General features: G+C 36.5%; 1 protein-coding gene across 2 annotated transcripts in view; it reads left to right on the top strand.

Moving 5' to 3' along the window:
- The window catches only part of KIF18A (kinesin family member 18A), an 87,788-nt gene that overhangs the window by 40,656 nt on the left and 24,778 nt on the right, over positions 1 to 22,354 (top strand). For both annotated transcript variants that reach the window (XM_020905254.2, XM_020905255.2), the window contains one exon: positions 2,716 to 2,951. In XM_020905254.2, the coding sequence (XP_020760913.2) occupies positions 2,716 to 2,951 (236 nt within the window). The remainder of the gene's footprint in view (positions 1 to 2,715; positions 2,952 to 22,354) is intronic.

Here is a 22,354-nt window from a genome sequence, read left to right as displayed (position 1 = left end):
CTGTGCTTAGTCACTCAATCATGTCCAACTCTTTACGATCCATGGACTATAGCCCACCAGCCTCCACTGTCCATGGGATTCTCCAGGCAAGAATATTGGAATGGGTTGCCATGCTGTCCTCCAGGAGATCTTCCAAACCCAGGGATCAAACCCAGGACTCCTGCATTGCTGCAGATTTTTTTTTTATCATCTGAGCCACCAGGGAAGCCCAAGAATACTGGAGTGGGTAGCTATTCCTTCTCCAGGGGATCTTCCTGACCCAGGAATTGAGTACGGGTCTCCTGCATTGCAGGCGGATTCTTTACCAGCTGAGCTACCAGAGAAGCCCTATACCCACCATACTTTTCTGCAGTTTTCTCCTTTGAATGCCTTTGAAAATTATTGCTTTAGCTCATAAAGAACTAACTTCAAGGAGAGGTGAGTTTTGTTCATTTGTTAATTTTTTTTAATCTTATATACCTAAGATGAGCTTCATCATTTGACAGAGTGTATTAATATTTCATTTCAATCTCGTAATGTTTAGTAACAATAGCAACACTTTTCTTTTTTCTGCTGTGCTGTCTTTATTGCTACATGCAGGCTTTCTCTAGTTGGGATGAGCAGGAGCTTCTCATATAGTGGCTTCTCTTGTAGAGCATGGGCTGTAGGCACAGGGACTCAGCAGTTGCAGCTCATGGGCTCTAGAGTGTAGGCTCAGTAGTTGTGGCACATAGGCTTATTTGCCCCTTGGCATGTGGAATCTTCCCAGACCGGAGATCCAACCCGTGCTCACTGCATTATGAGGCAGATTCATAACCAGGGACGACCAGGGAAGTCCACAACACAGTTTTTTATTCTTAAATAACATTATGCTTTGTAAAAGTCTTTTATATGAAATTTAGTTCTGAAAACAGTCCCCTGTTGAAAGTAGTGGCTGTCCAATTGTACCCCATATTACAGAGGAGAAACCTCAGTTAGTACTTCATCCAAGGTCAAATAGAAGCAAGTGAAGACTAGCCGACACTGCAGCCTGGTTCTTATAATTCCCATACAAAGTACTGTCCAATCTGTATTTAATGTGTTAAAGATATTTGATGAGAGGTATTTGATTGAAATTTCTAAAGGAAGATATGTACAGTGAACTATTTTAATCATCTGCTAATACTTTGAATCACAATTTGGAATCAGGATTGCTGGGAGAAATATCAACAACCTCAGATATGCAGATGGTGCCACTTTAATGACAGAAAGTAAAGAGGAACTAAAGAGCCTCTTGATGAAGGTGAAAGAAGAGAGTGAAAAAGCTGGCTTAAAACTCAACATTCAGAAAACTGAGATCTTGACACCCGGTCCTATCACTTCATGGCAAATAGATGGGGAAAATGTTGAAAAAGTGTCAGATTTCATTTTCTTGGGCTCCAAAATCAATGTTGACAGTGACTGCAGCCAAAAAATTAAAAGACACTTGCTCCTTGGAAGAACGACTATGACAAACCTAGACACTGTATTAAAAAGCAGAGACATCACTGTGCCAACAAAGATCTGTATAGCCAAAGCTATGATTTTTCCAGTAGTTATGTATGGATCCAGAGAAGGCAATGGCAACCCCACTCCAGTACTCATGGGAAAATGCCATGGACAGAGGAACCTGGTAGGCTGCAGTCCATGGGTCGCTAAGAGTTGGACACGACTGAGCGACTTCACTTTCACTTTTCACTTTCATGCATTGGAGAAAGAAATGGCACCCCACTCCAGTGTTCTTGCCTGGAGGATCCCAGGGACGGGGGAGCCTGCTGGGCTGCTGTCTATGGGGTTGCACAGAGTTGGACATGACTGAAGCGACTTAGCAGCAGCAGCATGTGTGGATGTGGGGCTACCCTGGTAGCACAGCTGGTAAAGAATCGACCTCTAATGCAGGAGACCCTGGTTCAATTCCTGGGTCAGGAAGATTCCCCTGGAGAAGTGATAGGCTACCCACTCCAGTATTCTTGGGCTTCCTTGGTGGTTCAGATGGTTAAGAATCTGCCTGCAGTGTAGGAGACCTGTTCGATTCCTGGGTTGGGAAGATTCCCTGGAGGAGGGTATGGCAACCCACTCCAATATTCTTGCCTGGAGAATGCCCATGGGCAGAGGAACCTGGTGGGCTACAGTCCATGGTGTTGCAAAGAGTCGGACACAACTCGGCGACTAAGAACATATTACACATACATGTGTGGATGTAAGAGATGGACCATAAAGAAGTCTGAGCACCAGAAAATTGATGCTTTCACACTGTGGTGTTGAAGACTCTTGAGAGTCCCTTGAACTACACGGAGATCAAAACCAGTCAATCCTAAAGGAAATCAACCCCCAATATTCATTGGCAGGAGTGATGCTAAAGCTGGAGCTCCAATACTTTGGCCAACTGATGCAAAGAGCTGACTCACTGGAAAAGACCCTGATGTTGAGAAAGACTAAGGCAAGGGGAGAAGAGGGTGACAGGATGAGATGGTTGGATGGCATCATTGACTCAATGGACATAAGTTTGAGCATACTCAGGGAGATAGTGAAGGACAGAGAAGCCTGGCATGCTGCAGTTCAAGGCAAAGAGTGGCATCTTTGCTCATGCTGTAGCAAAGAGTTAGACACAACTTGGTGACTGAACAACAACAAATACTTTGGATGTTACATAAATCTGTAATACTGTATTTAAAATTTAGTATTTATCTCTCTATTCTTGTCACTTTCTATATGTAGAGTATTGAATGCATTACTTCCGGCCCTAAGAAAGCAGTACTGTGCTTTAAAAGAATCTGGCCTGTTAAATGCTACTTTTGAGTCTGACATCAAAGAAATTGAACATTTGGTTGAGAGGAAAAAAGTGGTGGTTTGGGCTGATCAAACTAGTGAACCTGCAAAGCAAAATAATCTACCGGAAGTTTCTATTCTTATGACCTTCCCACAACTTGGACCAGTTCATTCTTCTCCTTGTTGTAAGTACAGCTTTTATTTCATTAAGTGTTTAAACATTATTTATAAACATTAATCTTTGTAATATCAATCAGTAGAGCAGTTAATTTTTTAGAAGTTTTGCTATTTTGTGAGAATGGGAGAATTAATTTCAGAATCATTTCAGTTAACTGCACTCTTTCAAAGGTATAAAAGGAAGTATGCTTGATGTTCTAAATAATGCTAGCAGTGAAGTTATTTTACCTGTTTTTGATAAGATAATTTTATGTCCACTCTTCTTTAAAACTTTACCTGTATTAGAAACTAAAGATTATGATTAAGAGTATTATGTTATGTAATAAATAACAATCTTGTAGGTTCTTAAGATCAACTGACAGTGTTGAATTTACCGTTTTTCTGTTGACAGATCACTTAATATCTCTCCTTTCATAAAAGTTGCATGGGGTGTTTTAATTGAAAAACTAACATATAATCTCTGTTTTAAAATATTCAGATAATATAGAAGCAGAATGCCCTCTTCAGCTTTTCCCAGAACCTCAGTCTTCTATGCTAGGTTAGAGATAAATGCTTATTAACAGTTTGGTTATCTTTACAGTGTGCGTATGATATTTGTATCAGATAATCTAACTTTTAAGCTTTTTGTTACATTTTAATCATTTTTCAGGTACATATATAAAGAATCTAGCATTTTTTTAATAGCTGTGAGAATTGTTGTATAATCATTTACTTAACCATTGTTCTATTGGTGAACAGTGCATGTCAGAGAACACACCTGTATACAGTAGTCCTCCCTTCTCTACTGTTTCACTTTTCACCATTTCAGTTACCTGCAGTAAACTGAAGTCCAAAAATGTTCAATGGACATTTTCAGAAATAAATACTTCGTCAGTTTTAAATTACTCACCATTCTGAGTATCATAAAATTTCATGTGGTCCTACTCTGTCCTGCCCAAGATATGAACCATCTCTTTATCCAAAATATTCTTCCTGTTTGTCACTTAGTATTCATCTTGGTTATCAGATCAGCTGTCACAGTATTGCAGTGCTTGTTTTTAAGTAACTTGTATTTTATTTAATAACCCCAAAGTGCAGAAGTGATGCTAGCAATTCAGTAATGCCATAGAGAATCCATTAAGAGCTTCCTTTTAGATACAAAAGTGAAAGTTTTTGGCTTAATTAGGAAAGAAAAATAAATCACATGTGAGGTGCTAAAATTTGGGGGAAGAACAGCTATTCTATCCATGAAATCATGAAGAAGGAAGAAGAAATTCATGTTAGTTTTTGCTCTTGGACCTCAAATTGCAAAAATTACTGTCAGAATGCATAAGTGATGAGTTAAGATGGAAAAGGCATTAACTTTGTAGAATAAGATATTTTGAGACAGAGTCCACATTTGCAAACTTTTATTACATTATGTTCTTAGAATTATTGCCTAATTTATAAATTACACTTTACCTTAGGTAGGTATTGCAAGCATTCATGCTAAGTTGCTTTGTGCATGTGTGCGTGCTAAGTCACTTCCATCATGTCTGACTCTGTGCTACCCTATGGGCTGCAGCCTGCCAGGCTCCTCTGTTCAGGGGATTCTCCAGGTAAGAAGAGGCATTAAAAAAAAAAAAATAGGAAATATATGCTGCAGTGCTGTCTGGTTTCAGGTATCCACTAAGAGTCTAGGAATGTTTCCTCCCGTGGGGTAAGGGGAGACTACTGTGTTAACATTTCTACATGTGTACCCGTTTCATAGGAATTAGTTTCCTGGATCAGAGGATAAATAACTTGAAAAACTGATCTGTCAGGCTCCAAAAATTTTCATATATAAACATTTATGAAATTTTACATTTACAAATCTTTATGTCTCTTCTTCACCTTAACCCAACGTAAGAACAGCAACACTAAACTAATGTATATTCTTTTTAAATTTGAAACTAATTTTTACTGATTTCAGTTCTCTGAAGTTTGTGAAGATTTCTTTAAAGCCAGCGTAGATTTGGTATAAATGTTTCAATTATGTTTTTAAAGAATATATTAAGTCAGGTCAAATTGGCTGTGTTCTTCAAATCATGTTCTTACTGACTAATTTTTTAATTCATGTTCTGTCATATACTGAGGTGAACTGTTAACAATCTCATCTATTACTGTTGGATTTTTCCATTTATGTCAGTCTTCTATTGTTGCCCTAAGAAATTAACACAAACATATCAATTTAAAATAACACTGGCTTATTATCTCAAAGTTCTTTAGATCAGAAGTCCAGCAGGCTCAGCTAGTTACTCTGCCTCTAGTTTTAGGGGCTAAAATCAAGATGTCAGCCAACTGGGTCTCCTGCTTGGAGATTCTGGAGGAGAAGGTGCTTCTATTGTTAGATGAATTCAGTTCTGTGTGGCTGTAGGGCTGAGGTCTCTGTTTTCTTATTGACTATTAGCCAGATAGATCAAATTCAGAGCAAGTCTGAACTTGCTCAAGTACCTGGCATTGTGCAGACACTCCATTTTTTAGAGGTCACCTCTGTTCTCTGCCTGGAGAATCCCATGGACAGAGGAGCCTGGTGGGCTACAGTCCACGGGATCGCAGAGTTGGACATGACTGAGCGACTTCACTATCACTATCTGTTCTCTAGCATGTGACTCCCTTCATCACTTCATCTCCTAGCCAACAAAGGCAAGTCATTCTCATGCTTTAAATCTCTCCTAGCTTTCCTTCTGCCTATCTCTCCTGCTTACAGTTAGTGAAAGTTTTTGTTTTTAAAAGCTCCTATGATGACATTGAGCCCACCAGGTAATCTAAGATAATCTCCCTATCTTATATTTCATAACCTCAATTAGATCTTAAAATGTATTTGTCTTAAGTTTCTTGAAGACTGTTTTGCTGGGTATAGAATTCCAGTGTGATATTCTTTTCTTTTAGCACTTTAAAGACATTTTTCATTATCTTCTGGTTTTCACTGTTGCTTTTGAAGCCAACTTTCATTCTAAATGTTTCTCCCTTGAATATAATCTGCCTTCTTTTCTGGCTTCCTAAAATGTTTTTTCTTTGTCTTTGGGTCTTAGTAGTTTTGCTGTATAGTGCCTAAATGTACTTTTATTTCTCTGTCTCTTACTGGGTTCACAGAAGCATTCACAAATTCAGTTTTGTGAATGAATTTGTGTCTGTACTGTTTTTTATCAGTTTTTTAAAGTTCTTAACCATTGTATCTTCAAATGTTGCTTCTGCCACTTTTGTTCTCTTTTTTGCTTCTGAGGCTCCAGTTATACTGCATGTTACCTTCTTACTCTCTTATCCATGCCTTTGCTTTCTTCTGCTTTTCATTGTTTTTTCTTTTCCTGGAAATTTCTTTTCACATATTTTAGTTTCTCTTTAAATTAGTGTCAAATGGGTCTTAAATCCATCAAGTTCTCCATTTCACTTATATTTCAGTTCTAGAATTTCCATTTGATTCTTTTTTATAGTTTCCATTTCTTTGCAAAAATTTTTACTGAATACAGTAGGTGAAATCTTTGTCTGAGAATTCCCAAGCCTAGAACCTTCTAGGTCTGTTTCTGTTCTCTTTCTGCTGGATTTCTTTCATGTACTTTGCCTTGAATGCATGCTAATTTTTGTACATCACACATATATTTTCAGAATTGTTTATAAAATTCTTTAAAGCTTATAATAATAATGTCTTCCTCAATGAGGATTTGCATTTGCTTATTCCAGACTTCTTGTGTGGTTAGCAGTCTAAAATTTTTTCAGTACAATTTTAGAGCCTGAGATAATTTGAAACTTGTGAACTTCCACTTCTGCAAGGACCTGACTACTCCCAGTTTACCCTCTTCAGTTTAGCTGTATCCGAATTCAACTCAAGGAGGGTTTACAGAGAACTCTATAGTAGGCCTTAAATTTGTTCTTGCATTCCTATTCTACAAAGCTCTCAACAGTGTTGCTAAGCTTTTCTGCCACCTCCTCCAGCATCAGCAAATCACCCCAAGGGAGAAATAGCTATAAATGCAGAGATTACTCTCCTGAGCCTTCAACTTCTTCCTGAAACTTGCCTATAATTCTTCACGATCTTGTTAGCTCTCCTGTGCCTTCTAGCATATGTTTTTTATATTTTGCCCAGATTTTTTACTTGCATTCCATAGGCAGGTTGCTCTGAATTACCTTGGTCTCTGTTATCAGGTTTCCTATACTACATCTTTACATTAAGATGACAGGCAAGTTGCAAATGTATGTATATTCTTTTTCTCTTAATAAAGCATTATCATCATTAGAACTGACCTAGTTGAGATCTTTAGAAAGAAAACTTAAGATTTTTTTCAGATTATCTCATGCCTTTGGGGCCTTGATTCCTAATTTATAATGCATTCAAGATGCTGGAAAGGAAATAGAGTTTTAACACCATGATTAAGAAATACCACCTGCCATATGATGATCATTATCCCTTATTTAAAAATCTATATTTCACTTACAGTGCAGTTGCATAGACTATTCTTGTCAACAGTAAAACAAAACTTTTATTTGATTTAATTCTTTTTCATAGCATTCAAAAGGAAAGACAAGGTCATGTTACCTTTATAATTATGATTTTTTTTAATGTATTAGAAGGTAGGCTTTGTTTTTATTATCTTTTGTTCTTTGTTATTTTAATATTCAAGTGATTTTATAGATTAACTATTTGCTTAGTATGTTTTTTCCATTCCATGAATTATGTATTTTATATTCATTATTAAAAGAGAGTCAAAGATAAATAATAGGGGAGGGGTAAGCAAGTCCACTAATAAATGTTTATTTTTCTTATCTTAGAATATTGAAGTAGTCCATTTAAAAAAGTATAAATAGTGAAATTCATGCTTACATTTCTAAAAACAGGAAGCAATGGCCAAATAGCATAAATTGTTTCTTCTTATAGCTTTTTTAAAATTTATTTTTAATTCGAGGATAATTGCTTTACAATACTGTGTTGGCTTCTGCCACACAACAGCATGAATCAGTCACACGTATACACACGTCCCCTGTTTCTTGAGCTGCCCCCAAGCCCGTCCCACCCCTCTAGGTTTCACAGGGCACCAGGTTGGGCTCCCCGTGTTACACAGCAGCTTCCCACTGGCTGTCTGTTTTACGTGTGGTAATGTATTTGTTTAAATACTATGCTTTCAATCCATCCCACCCTCTCCTTCTCCTGCTGTGTCCCAAATCTGTTATCTTTATCTGCTTCTTTATTCCGGCCCTACAAATATGTTTATGGGTACCAGTTTTCTAGATTCCATATGTATTTGCTGATATGCAAAATTTGTTTTTCTTTTTCTGACTCACTTCTGTATGATAGGCTGTAGGTTTGTCCACTTCACTAGAGTTGAGTCAGATATGTTCCTTTTTATGACTGAATAATATTCCATTGTATATATGTACCACAGCTTCTTTATCCATTCATCCATCGATGGACATCTAGGTTGCTTCCATGTCCTAGCTATTGTCAGTAGTGCTGCAGTGAACTTTGGGGTATATGTGTCTTTTTCAGTTATGATTTTCTCAGGATCTGCCCTGTCATGGGATTGCTGGGTCAAATGGTAGTTTTATTCCTTGTTTTTTGAGGAATCTCCATACTGTTCTCCATAGTGGCTGTATCAGTCTTCATTCCCACCAACAGTGCAAGAGGGTTCCCTTTTCTCCACATCCTTTCCAGCATTTATTGTTTGTAAATTTTTTGATGATGGCCATTCTGACTGATGTGAGGTAATACTTCATTGTAGTTTTGGTTTGCATTTCTCTAATAATGAACAGTATTGAGCATCTTTTTATTTGTTTGTTGGCCATCTGTATGTCTTTTCCGGAGAAATGTCTGTTTAGGTCTTCCTTCCAGTTTTTGATTGAGTTGTTTGGTTTTCTGGTATTGAACTATATAAGGTACATATATATTTTGAAGATTAATTCTTTGTCAGTTGTTACATTTGCAGTTATTTTCTCCCATTCCAAGGATTGATTTTTCATCTTTCCTTTGCTGTGCAAAAGCTTTTAAATTTAATTAGGTCCCATTTATTTATTAGTGATTTTATTTCCTTTACTTTCAGAGGTGGGTCAATCAGAGAGGATATTGCTGTGATTTATGTCAAAGAGTGTTTTGCCTATGTTTTCTTCTAAAAGTTTTATAGTTTCTGCATTAACATTTAGGTCTTTAATTCATTTTGAGTTTTTTTTGTATATGGTATTAGGAATTGTTCTAATTCATTCTTTTATATGTAGCTGTCCAGTTTTCCTAGCACCATTTATTGAAGAGGCTTTCTTTTCTCCATTGTATATTCTTGCCTCCTTTGTCCAAGATAAGGTGCTCATAGGTGTGTGGGTTTATTTCTGGGCTTTCTGCCTTGTTCCAATGATCTCTATTTCTGTTTTTGTTCCAATACAATACTGTCTCGATGACTGTAGCTTTGAAGATCATACCATACTGTCTTAATGAATGTAGTCTAAACTCAGAAAGGTTGATTTTTCCACCCCCATTTTTCTTTCTCAAGATTGCTTTAGCTGTTTGGGGTCCTTTTTGTGTTTTCATACAAATTTTAAAATTTTTTGTTCTAGTTCTGTGAAATGCCACTGGTAATTTGATAGAGGTTGCATTGAATGTAGATTGCTTCTGGTACAATAGTCATTTTCACAACATTGATTCTTCCAGTCCTAGAACATGGTGTGTCTCTCCACCTCTCCATTTTATGTCATCTTTAATTTCTTCCATTAGTGTCTTAGGTTTTTTGTATACAGGTCTTTTGTCTCCTTAGGTAGATTTGTTCCTAGATATTCTGTTTGTTGCAATGGTGAATGGAATTATTTCCCTAATTTCTCTAGTTTTTCATTGTTAGTATATAGAAATGCCAGGGATTTCTGTGTATTTGTATACTACAACTTTACTAAAGTCATTGATTGGCTCTAGTAGTTTTCTGGAGGCATCATTAGGGTTTTCTATGTATAGTATGATGTCATCTGCAAACAGTAAGAGTTTTACCTCTTTTTTGTTTACTTCCTTTTTGATCTGGATTCTTTTTCTTTCTTTTTGCCCTCTGATTGCTGTAGCTAGAACTTCTTGAAACTATATTGAATAATAGTAGTGAGAGTGGGCACTCCTGTCTTGTTCCTGATTTGAGAGGAAATGCTTTCAGTTTTTCATCGAGAATACTGTTTGCTGTGGGTTTGTCATATATGGCCTTTATCATGCTGAGATATGTTCCTTCTATGCCCATTTTTCTAGAGAGCTTTTATGGTCCTTTTTGTGCCCATTTTCTGGAGAATTTTTATCATAAATGGGTATTGATTTTTGTCAAAAGCTTTTTCTACATCTGTTGAGCTATCATATGGTTTTCATCTTCCAGGTTGTTTATATGGTGTATCACATTGATTTATATATATTGAAGAATCCTTGCATCCCTAGGGAAAAACCCTCTTGATCATGGTGTATGATCATTTTAATGTGGTGTTGGATTCTGTTCACTAATATTTTGTCCATGATTTCTGCATCTATGTTCATCATTGATATTGGCCTGTATATATATTTGTGTGTGTGTGTGTGTGTGTGTGTGATACCTTTGTCTGGTTTTGGTTTCAGGATGATGGTGGCCCCATAGAATGAGTTTGGGAGTGTTCCTCTCTCTGTAATTTTTTTGTATAGTTTGAGGATGATGGTTTTTAGTTCTTTTCTACATATTTGATAGAATTAATCTATCCTGGAAAATGTTCCATGTGCACTTGACAAAAATGTATTTTGCTGGAGTGGAATGTTTTAAAGATATCAATTAGGTCCATCTGGTATAAAGTATGATTTAAGCCTGTGTTTCTTTATTAATTTTCCTGTGTGGATGATCTGTCCAGTGGTGTAGGTGGGGTGTTAAAATCCTTTACTATTACCATGTTACTGTCAATTTCCCCTTTTATGGTTGTTTGCATTTGCTTTATGTATTGAGGTGCTCCTATGTTATAGGCATAAATATTTATAATTATTATATCTTCTTCTTGGATTGATCCTTTGATCATTATGTAGTATCCTTCCTTATTGCTTTTAGCAGTTTTTATTTTAAAGTCTATTTTATCTGATATAAGTATTGGTATTGCTGCTTTCTTATGATTCCCATTTGCATGGAATATATTTTTCCATCCCCTGACTTTTAGTCATATGTGCCCTTAGGTCTTAAGTGAGTTTCTTTTAGGTAGTATATGCCTAAGTCTTGTTTCTGTATCCATTCAACCAGTCTTTGTCTTTTGGTTGGGGCATTTAATCCATTTACATTTAAAGTAGTTATAAATATGTATGTTCCTATTGCCATTTTCTTAATTGTTTAGGGTTTATTTTTGTGAGTCTTTTTCTTCTCCTGTGTTTCTTCCTAGACAAGTTCCTTTATCATTTGTTATAAAGCTGCCTTGGTGGTGTCAGATTCTCTTAGCTTTTGTCTGTAAAACTTTATTTCACCATCAAATATGAATGAAATCCTTGCTGGGTAGAGTGATCTTGGTTGTAGTTTTTTCTCTTTCATCACTTTAAATATATCCTGGCACTCCTGGCATGACAGTTTCTGCCGAAAAATCAACTGTTAGCCTTATGGGCATTCATTTGTATGTTATTTTATGCTTTTCCCTTGCTGCTTTTAATATTTTTTTTTTGTCTTTAATTTTTGTTAACTTGACTAATATATATCTTGGTGTATGTCTCTTTGAGTTTATCCTATAAGAGACTCTCTGGGCTTCCTGTACTTGGGTGGCTGTTTGGGTGTCCTTTCCATGTTAGGGAAGTTTTTGACTATAATCTCAAATATTTTCTCATACCCTTTCTTTTTCTTTTCTTCTTCTGTGACTCCTATAATTCAAATGTTGGTGTGTTTAATATTGTCCCAGAGGTTTCTGAGACTGTCCTCAATACTTTTCATTCTTTTTTCTTTATTCTGCTCCTCAGCATTTATTTATATCATTCTATCTTCCAGCTCATTTATCTATTCTTCTGCTTCAGTTATTCTCTTATTGATTCCTTCTACAGTATTCTTAATTTCAGTAATTGTGCTGTCCATCACTATTTGTTTATTCTTTGTTTTTTCTAGGTCTTTTTTAATATTTCTTGTATTTTCTCCATTCTATTTTCTATATTTTGAAACTGCTTTACTATCGTTACTCTAAATTCTTTTTCAGATAGGTTGCCAGTTTCCTCTTCACTTATTTTGGTCTTATAGCTTTTTACATTGCTGCTTCATCTGTAACATATTTTTGTCTTATTTCATTTTTTTTTTTAAATGGGTGAGACTGTGTTCCTGTCTTAGACTAGTTTTTTGGCCTGAGGCTTCCAGCAGTGGCGTTTACAGGCAGTTGGGTAGGACCATCTTAATGTTGAGATGTGGGCCTCTGGAATATCTCACTCTGATTAATATTCTGGGGGCTGACGGTCTCTGCTACTGCAGCAGTTTGGACTCAGCATTTCCACCATGGGCTCAGGCCTGATTTCTGGTCCCAGAGATCAGGCCTGAGAATCTGATCCTCAAGGATCCCCCAAGCCATGGGGTGCAGGAAAAAAAAAAGAAGAAAGAAAAGGGGAAAAAAAACAGCAACAGAAAAGCAGAGCAGTAACAAAGAATGAAAACTATAATAAACATAGAATGGCAGCAGATAGATTAGAGAAAATAAAAGTATGTTTGAAATGACCCCTGGAAGGTAAAACCAGACTCCTGATAGGAAAGAGAGAGAAGGAAAAAAAATATATATGTATATAGATAGATAGATACATATACATATGTATATACACATATATACATATGCATATAAATATATATAAACATAAGAGGGAGCAGATTAATATTTAATAGCTTCTTTATTTCAGTATCCAAACAAAATCCATACGTTGTTGTTATTATTCATTGGTTGATGTATCTGTAAATCCTTTTAAATCTGTGGTTCTCCCTCCCTCTTTGTCTTTGCTAATTACTTATTGCCAGTTTAATAGTCATAAATATCATCTTTCCAATTTTCCTTTTTTTACTAGTATACTTGAGTAATTTTTTCATCTATTTAAGGATAGGTTTTCTGTGAATGACTTAGCCATCATTTGATCAGTTATCTTTTTCTTCACAGTCTGTATAGCAAAAATTGTTTCTTACTTATAAGAGCTTAAGATACAGATATTTATTCATTCATTCAGTAATATTTATTGAGCTTCATCTGTGTTCTTATTTGATAGTAAGGACACATTAGAGTACAAAGACAGGTCATATAGAGCCTTGTAGGTCATTTTACGGACATAGCCTTTACTCTGAATGAAACAGGGAACCATAATATGATCTAAGCAGAAAAGTAGCTTATCTTAGTCATGATTTTAAAAGATCCCTCTGGTTTCTGTGTTGAGAATAGATTGTCATATGGCAAGGGTTGAAACTCTTTAAGACACCACTGCAATAACTCACGTAAAAGATCATGGTAGCTTGACCATGTTGGTGGCAGTGGTGTTGGTCAGAAGTGGTCAGATTGTAATATATTTTGAAGGTGGAGTCAGCAGGACATTGTAACAAATTGTATTTGAGGTGTGAGAGAAAGAAAGGTCAAGGATGACTAAGATTTCTGAACTCAGCAACTGAAAGAATTGAGTCACCTTAAAAGAGATGGTGGAGCAGGCTTACAGGGTGGAGGTGTTAGAAGATTAGGAGTTCAGTTTGGATCATTTTAAACTTGTCTAAGATACATCCAAGTGGAGACATCATGTAAGTAGTTCTATCCAAGGGTCTGGAGTTTATGAGAGAAGCCTAAACTCAAAGATAAATTTGAGAATTAGTAACACTTAGGTGATTTTTAAGGCCATAGGAATAGGTGAGATCGTCAGAGGTTATTAACTCTTTCCTATAGGATACATGTTGCAAAATTCTTCAAGTTTATCATTTACTGTTAACTTTTTTTGAGATGTCCTTTTTAATACTGAAATTTTAACACTTTATGTAATAAAATAGCTTCATTTGTTTTGTTTTGTTTTCTCTCCCTGCTTTTCGAATTATTCCTCAAAAGGGCTTTTCACCCATAATCTTTTTAAATTTTCGCTTCTGTTTATTCCAAATTTATTTTGATGTAAGATAACATGCAAGACTCTAACTTAATTATTTTCCAGGGATTTAGTCATTCTTGTGTAATATATTCACAGTCTATCCTTATGGCACCTTTAATTTACATACAGTAAGTAGGCATAGATAATTCTGTTTATTGGATTTTTTTCTTATTCTTTTACCTATTTGTCTATCCTAGAGCTAGTAACTGTTATTTTAATAACTGATAGTTTGTAGTATTTTTTTTAAAGTATAGCAGTGCTAATCCTCCTTTATTATTATTTGTTTTCAAACTGTTCTTACCTGTCCCTGAGAAATAATATTTTTCTAATTCCAAAGAAGTAAAATTCTTTTAAAAATTGGTAAATCAGTTTTGTCTTCACATTTTCCTACTGTCAAACCTCTGTCTAGAATAATCTTTCCATATTCATACCGTCTTGTATGTTCCTCAGCAAAGTTTTAGAATTTTCTTCATATATGTCTTATACATTTGTTATTAAAGACATCCATAGGTTTTATATTTTTGTTATATGGACTGTTTTTCTTATAATCATAAGCCTATATAGTACTCCTTATTCAAGAAGAAACTAACTTTTTGAATTTTGTTAATGTTAATACTTTACCAAGGTCAGTACTTAATTTTGGGATTGGTGTTTATTTGACTTAAATCTTTGACTCCAAATTACATGTCTGTTGACTTGGAATGAAGCATACACCTATTTTGGGGTCTGGAAAACAGAAATTGCACTCACTGAGTGCCATGCAGTGTGGAGATGCCGGCTGCAGAGCTTATTTATGGAACTGATAAAATTTCTGACATTAAATGAAAAGTCAAGATTTCCTCATTATCCATCTGGAAACTCACATTTAGTAATATTTCTGTCTCTAACCTTTCTTTTTCTTAAATTTTGCACCCCATGTCAGTGGTTTTTATCTGAGAGTACACAAAAGATACTAGTAGAACCAGTTTCTTGTACAGATATTCTGGGGTTACTTAGGGTTCTTATGTAAGTTTGTTTCCCCTATAATTAGTTGAATGCAAAATAATTTTATTTTTTAATAAAAACTCTATACTAATTCCTCATATAAAAATATGAAGCATCAAAACATTTATAAGTTAAATCTTTCCTATATATTCACATTTGGCCACAAAATTTAATCAATACCAATAGACAATGGAAGTTATTTTTGAAGCCCAAATATATTTCATTTGGCCCTTAGTCTCCTTGTCCACAAAGTAGTGTTCAGTTACTCATCATAACTGCAAATACTGCTGCAAATTAAGATTCTCTGTATTGTCTTTTTCTTTTTCCCATTTAAAAAAGTATGAATACTAGGAAAATGAGACTGAAAGGAAAACACGATATCTGCTATTTCCCCTGGAGACAAGTTTCAAAAGGTTGTGGTTGATTTATTGCGCATAGTGCTAGATTAATTTAAAGGACTATGACAGTTCTTAAGATGTATTCTCTCTTTGTGATATTTGTAAATAACTGACATTATCTGTGTAGGCATTAATACTACAATAACCACAATAGTGTCTTATGAATTCATTATAAAATGGTTATTAGTTTGGTTAATTCATTAGTACTTTAAGGTTATAGATCTTTTAAATAGTTGTAGTTCATTCACTTATACATTTGCAACTATCAATTCCATGAGTCACAAGGCTGTTAAAAAGAATCCAGATTTATGATTAGAACAGTAATTGTATCAATCACTTGTAGCCCAGAAATGTTTATTGAAATGCATATATTAATACTTGATTTCACTTTAGGACTTTGTCAACTAATTTTAATTTAGCATCGTTTCCCAAAATACTTGCTCACATACATATTAACATAAGTGCTAACAAAAGTAAAAATCCTTGCCATCATCTTGTACCAAACCTCAGTTGGAGCTAATGCCATTCATCAGTGTCTCCCTGTCATGAACCCTACTTTGCAGCCTGTGACTCATGTTAGCTAAACACTGCATTCTGCTTTTTACACTAACGTACAGCTCTGTAAATCTTTTAACATTTGCAGTCTTAAGCTTTTGATAAATTAGTTCCTTTGGGTAAAATCATTCAGGATACATGATATGACACATCAAAAGATGACCCCAGAAGGTCTGCCCATTTTTTAAGAGTGGGATTTTTAACTTACTAGTGATAAATTATCTAGTCTCTTTATTTAGAGAAACCATCTGTAGAATATTTCAAAAAGCTGAAAAATAAATATAGACCCCCTCCAACCTAAGAAACCATATAAAATTGCCAGTTAGTACTTGTGTTTTAGAGATTTATTTAAAAGAGAGAGAGAATAAAATAATGTTTAATTCAATTTATTTTAAAAACATTTTGAGCAAATTTGATGTAAGAAATAATGATAGTGAGATCTAGACTAGTTGCTATTTCTTATCTATCCCCCTTTACAATCTACTTTTCACACTAAAAATGATCTTCCTCACAAAGTACAGACCCCTTACTTAGAAGAACCTTTAAAAGCTTACCCAGTCCCGTGTCAGACTGAGGACTCACTTTCCTATGGCACTTGGTGCCCAACCTTCTCTTAAGCATGCTTTCATTTTCTCGCCTCTACAGTTTGCAGGCTTTTCCCTCAATCTTGAGTGCTACTTCTTCTCCATTCCACATCCTAGTTAATTAAAATCCTTTTCCTCACTGAGAGTCCGATTTAGACAGTGCCTTCTTTTTAAAACCTTCCCATTAGTGAGTCCTGTCCCCTTTGCCTACACACACTCTTACATTCCCATTATATTTTTATTACATTTTTAGTATGCACCTATTATTTCTCAACAGTTTGCTTACTGCTGTTTCTTGATTCATCTACATTGAGATATTATCACTCTAAGAGATAAAGACTCAGCTTGTTTACACCACCACTTTATTTTTAATTCCCTGATCTACTAAGGTGCTAGGATATTACATAAGGTATGAAGAGATGGAGCCAAAGCCAAAACTATGCCCAGTTGTAGATGTGACTGGTGATGGAAGTAAAATCTGATGCTGTAAAGAGCAATATTGCATATTTTGTAAAGAGAAATATTGCAACATTCCAGGAACCTGGAATGTTAGGTCCATGAATCAAGCCAAATGGGAAGTGGTCTAACGGGAGATGGCAAGAGTATCAACATTTTAGAAGTCAGCGAACTAAAATGGACTGGAATGGGTGAATTTAACTCAGATGACCATTATATCTACTACTGTGGGCAAGAATCCCTTAGAAGAAATGGAGTAGCCATCATAGTCAACAAAAGAGTCTGAAATGCGGTACTTGAATGCAGTCTCAAAAATGACAGTGTGATCTCTGTTCATTTCCAAGGCAAACCATTCAGTATCACAATAATCCAAGTCTATGCCCCAACCAGTAATGCTGAAGAAGCTGAAGTTGAACAGTTCTGTGAAGATCTATAAGACCTTCTAGAACTAACACCCAAAAAAGATGTCCTTTTCATTATAGGGGAATAGAATGCAAAAGTAGGAAGTCAAGAGATAACTGGAATAACAGGCAAACTTGGCCTTGGAGTACAAACTGAAGCAGGGCAAAGGCTAATAGAGTTTTGCCAAGAGAATTCACAGGTCATAGAAAACACCCTCTTCCAGCAACACAAGAGAAGACTATGCATGAACATCACCAGATGGCCAATACTAAAATCAGATTGATTATATTATTTGCAGCCAAAGATGGAGAAGCTCTATACAGTCAGCAAAAATAAGACCAGGAGCTGACTGTGACTCAGATCATGAATTCCTTATTGCCAAATTCAGACTTAAATTGAAGAAAGTAGAGAAAACCACTAGACCATTCAGGTATGACCTAAATCAAAACCCTTATGATTATATAGTGGAAGTGACAAATAGATTCAAGGGATGAGATCTGATAGACAGTGCCTGAAGAACTATGGACGGAGGTTTGTGACATTGTACAGGAGTCAATGATCAAGGCCATCTCCAAGAAAAATAAATGCCAAAAGGCAAAATGGTTGTCTGAGGAGGCCTTACAAATAGCTGAGAAAAGAAGAGAAGCTAAAGGCAAAGGAGAAAAGGAAAGATATACCCATTTGAATGCAGATTTCCAAAGAATAGCAAGGAGAGATTTAAAAAAAAAAAAAAAAGCCTTCCTCAGTGATCTATGCAAAGAAATAGAGGAAAGCGAATGGGAAAGACTATAGATCTCTTCAAGAAAATTAGAATACCAAGGGAACATTTCATGCAAAGATGAGCACAGTAAAGGACAGAGTGGTATGGCCCTAACAGAAGCAGAAGATACTAAGAAGAGGTGGCAAGAATACACAGAACTATATAAAAAAGATCTTCATGACCCGTATAACCATAATGGTGTGATCACTCAGCTAGAGCCAAACATCCTAGAATGAAAACTCAAATGGGCCTTAGGAAGCATCACTACAGACAAAGCTAGTGGAGGTGATGGGATTCTGGTTGAATTAATTCAGATCCTAAAAGATGATGCTGTGAAAGTGCTGCACTCAATATGCCAGCAAATTTGGAAAACTCAGCAGTGGCCACAGGACCAGAAAAGGTCAGTTTTCACTCCAATCCCAGAGAAAGGCAATGCCAAAGAATGTTCAAACTACCACACAATTGGATTAATCTCACATGCTAGCAGAGTACTGCTCAAAATTCTCGAAGCCAGGCTCCAAGAGAACGTGAACCATGAACTTGCAGATGTTCAAGCTGGATTTAGAAAAGGCAGTGGAACCTGAGAACAAATTGCCAACATCCATCAGATCATCGAAAAAGCAAGAGAGTTCCAGAGAAATGTCTACTTCTGCTTTATTGATTATGTCAAAGCCTTTGACTGTGTGCATCACAACAAACTGTGGAAAATTCTTAAAGAGATGGAAATTCCAGACCACCTTACCTCTGTGTGTGTGTGTGTGTGTGTGTGTGTGTGTGTGTGTGTTAGTTGCTCAGTTGTGTCCGACTCTTTGCAGCCCCATAGACTGTAGCCCATCAGGCCCCTCTGTCCATGGGATTCTCCAGGCAAGAACACTGGAGTGGGTTGCCATCTCCTTCTCCAAAAGGAACTATAGAAAGAAAGGAAGTGAAGTCACTCAGTCATGTCTGACTCTTTGCAACGCCATGGACTGTAGCCTACCAGGCTCCCTCATCCATGGAATTTTCCAGGCAAGAGTACTGGAGTGGTTTGCCATTTCCTTCTCCAGACCACCTTACCTGCCTCCTGAGAAATCTGTATGCAAGTCAAGAAGCAACAGGTAGAACCGGACATGGAACAACAGACTGATTCCAAATTGGGAAAGGAGTACGTCAAGGCTGTATATTGTCACCCTGCTTATTTAACTTATATGCAGAGTACATCTTGCGAAATGCCGGGCTGGATGAATCTCAAGCTCCAATCAAGAATCCCAGGAGAAATATCAGTAATCTCTGATATGCAGATGACACCACACTTATGGCAGAAAGCAAAGAACTAAAGAGCCTCTTCATGAAAGTGAAAGAAGAGAGTGAAAAAGTTGGCTTAAAACTCAACATTCAGAAAACTAAGGTCATGGCATCCGGTCCCATCACTTCATGGCAAATAGATGAGGAAACAGTGTCAGACTTTATTTTGGGGGGCTCCAGAATCACTGCAGATGGTGATTGCAGCCATGAAATTAAAAGATGCTTGCTCCTTGGAAGGAAAGCTATGACCAACCTAGACAGCATATTAAAATGAAGAGACATTACTTTGCCAACACAGGTCCATCTAGTCAAAGCTATGGTTTTTCCAGTAGTCATGTGTGGATGTGACAGTTGGACTATAAAGAAAGTTGAGTGCTGAAGAATTGATGCTTTTGAACTGTGGTGTTGGAGAAGACTCTTGAGAGTCCCTTGAACTGCACGGTGATCAAACCAGTCCATCCTAAAGGAGATCAGTCCTGAATATTCATTTGAAGGACTGATGCTGAAACTGAAGCTCCAATTTTTTGGCCACATGATGCAAAGAACTAACTCACTGAAAAAGACCCTGATGCTGGGAAAGATTGAAGGCTTGAGAGTAAGGGACGACAGAGGATGAGATGGTTGGATGGCATCACTGACTCGATGGACATGTGTTGGAGCAAGCTCCTTTACCTGGTGATGGACAGGAAAGCCTGGCATGCTGCAGTCTATGGGTTCACAAAGAGCCAGACACAACTGAGTGATTGAATTGAACTGAAATGAACTGGCTTGTCAGTTAGTGGGAACATATAAGAAGTGGCATATACTAATAAGTGTAGTATTTAATCCTAAGGCCTAATTAAGGAAATTTGTTTATAATAATAAGTAAAAAATAAATATCCTAAGAATTATTTTAAACATAAAAATATCCTGATATTTCTTGAAACTGCTTTTAGAAAGACAAACATGAAACAACTCTGTTTTCTCTTGCTTTCTATTGGAAACATTTTAGAGCCCTAAGTGGAATCTGTGGGATAGACTTCTTGAAGAAATGAAATATTTGAAAGATTGAAGTAATGAAGCAAACTAGATTGTGCTCACAGGTAGACTTAAATAGCTTAAAGAACAATACAGCCACTAAATGCATTTTTAGATGTTTCTCTTGTGCATGTGTGCTAAGTTGCTTCAGTCATGTCCAATTCTTTGCAACCCCATGGACTATATAGCCTGCCAGGCTCCGCTGTCCATGGGAGTCTCCAGGCAAGAACACTGGATTAGGTTGCCATTTCCTTCTCCAGGGGATCTTCCTGACCCAGGGGTCAAACCCAAGTTCTTATGTCTCCTGCATTGGCAGGTGGGTTCTTTACCACTAGCACCACCTGGGAAGCCATGTTTCTCATTTCTCAAATGTCTTTTTGTTATGCTTCTTTATGAAACTCAGTTGTAATTCACTGACATAGTCTAAATATCTAAATTTACTGCTTTTATTTCTCTGTCATCAGTTTATCATATTCCTTAAAATTTCAGAAGTTTGGGGGAATGATAGCAAATGACAGATTAATATCTGAATTGTTTTTAGTTCTTCATTAGCCACTTAACCAGTTAGCAAATATTTATTCATAATTTCTTCTAACCACTTGGCAAATATAATTTAGTGGGAAGGCAGATTCATTCTAACTTCATAACTGTTTTCAGGTTTTTGTTTTTGTTTTTGTTTTTTAGGATTTTATTTTATTTATTTTTTTTTCCATTTATTTTTATTAGTTGGAGGCTAATTACTTTACACCATTGCAGTGGTTTTTGTCATACATTGAAATGAATTAGCCATGGATTTACATGTATTCCCCATCCCGGTCCCCCCTTCCACCTCCCTCTCCACCCGATCCCTCTGGGTCTTCCCAGTGCACCAGGCCCGAGCACTTGTCTCACGCACCCAACCTTGGCTGGAGATTTGTTTCACCCTAGATAATATACATGTTTCGATGCTGTTCTCTTGAAACATCCCACCCTCGCCTTCTCCCAGAGTCCACAAGTCTGTTCTATACATCTGAGTCTCTTTTTCTGTTTTGCATATAGGGTTTTCATTACCATCTTTCTAAATTCCATATATATGTGTTAGTATACTGTAATGGTCTTTATCTTTCTGGCTTACTTCACTCTGTATAATGGGCTCCAGTTTCATCCATCTCATTAGAACTGATTCAAAGGAATTCTTTTTAATGGCTGAGTAATATTCCATGGTGTATATGAACCACAGCTTCCTCATCCATTCATCTGCTGATGGGCATCTAGGTTGCTTCCATGTCCTGGCTATTATAAACAGTGCTGCGATGAACATTGGGGTGCACGTGTCTCTTTCAGATCTGGTTTCCTCAGTGTGTATGCCCAGAAGTGGGGTTGCTGGGTCATATGGCAGTTCTATTTCCAGCTTTTTAAGAAATCTCCACACTGTTTTCCATAGTGGCTGTACTAATTTGCATTCCCACCAACAGTGTAAGAGGGTTCTCTTTTCTCCACACCCTCTCCAGCATTTATTGCTTGTAGACTTTTGGATAGCAGCCATGCTGACTGGCATGTAATGGTACCTCATTGTGGTTTTGATTTGCATTTCTCTGATGATGAGTGATGTTGAGCATCTTTTCATGTGTTTGTTAGCCCTCTGTATGTCTTCTTTGGAGAAATGTCTGTTTAGTTCTTTGGCCCATTTTTTGATTGGGTCATTTATTTTTCTGGAGTTGAGCCGGAGGAGTTGCTTGTATATTTTTGAGATTAATCCTTTGTCTGTTGCTTTGTTTGCTATTATTTTCTCCCAATCTGAGGGCTGTCTTTTCACCTTGCTTATAGTTTCCTTTGTTGTGCAGAAGCTTTTAAGTCTCATTAGGTCCCATTTGTTTATTTTTGCTTTTGTTTCTAAAATTGTGGGATGTGGGTCATAGAGGATCCTGCTGTGATTTATGTCGGAGAGTGTTTTGCCTATGTTCTCCTCTAGGAGTTTTAT

Source organism: Odocoileus virginianus, chromosome 10 (assembly GCF_023699985.2).
Source record: "Odocoileus virginianus isolate 20LAN1187 ecotype Illinois chromosome 10, Ovbor_1.2, whole genome shotgun sequence".
Classification (NCBI taxonomy): domain Eukaryota; kingdom Metazoa; phylum Chordata; class Mammalia; order Artiodactyla; family Cervidae; genus Odocoileus; species Odocoileus virginianus.
Note: the sequence above shows the minus strand (reverse complement) of the source record. Positions and strands in the feature narration are given on the sequence as shown.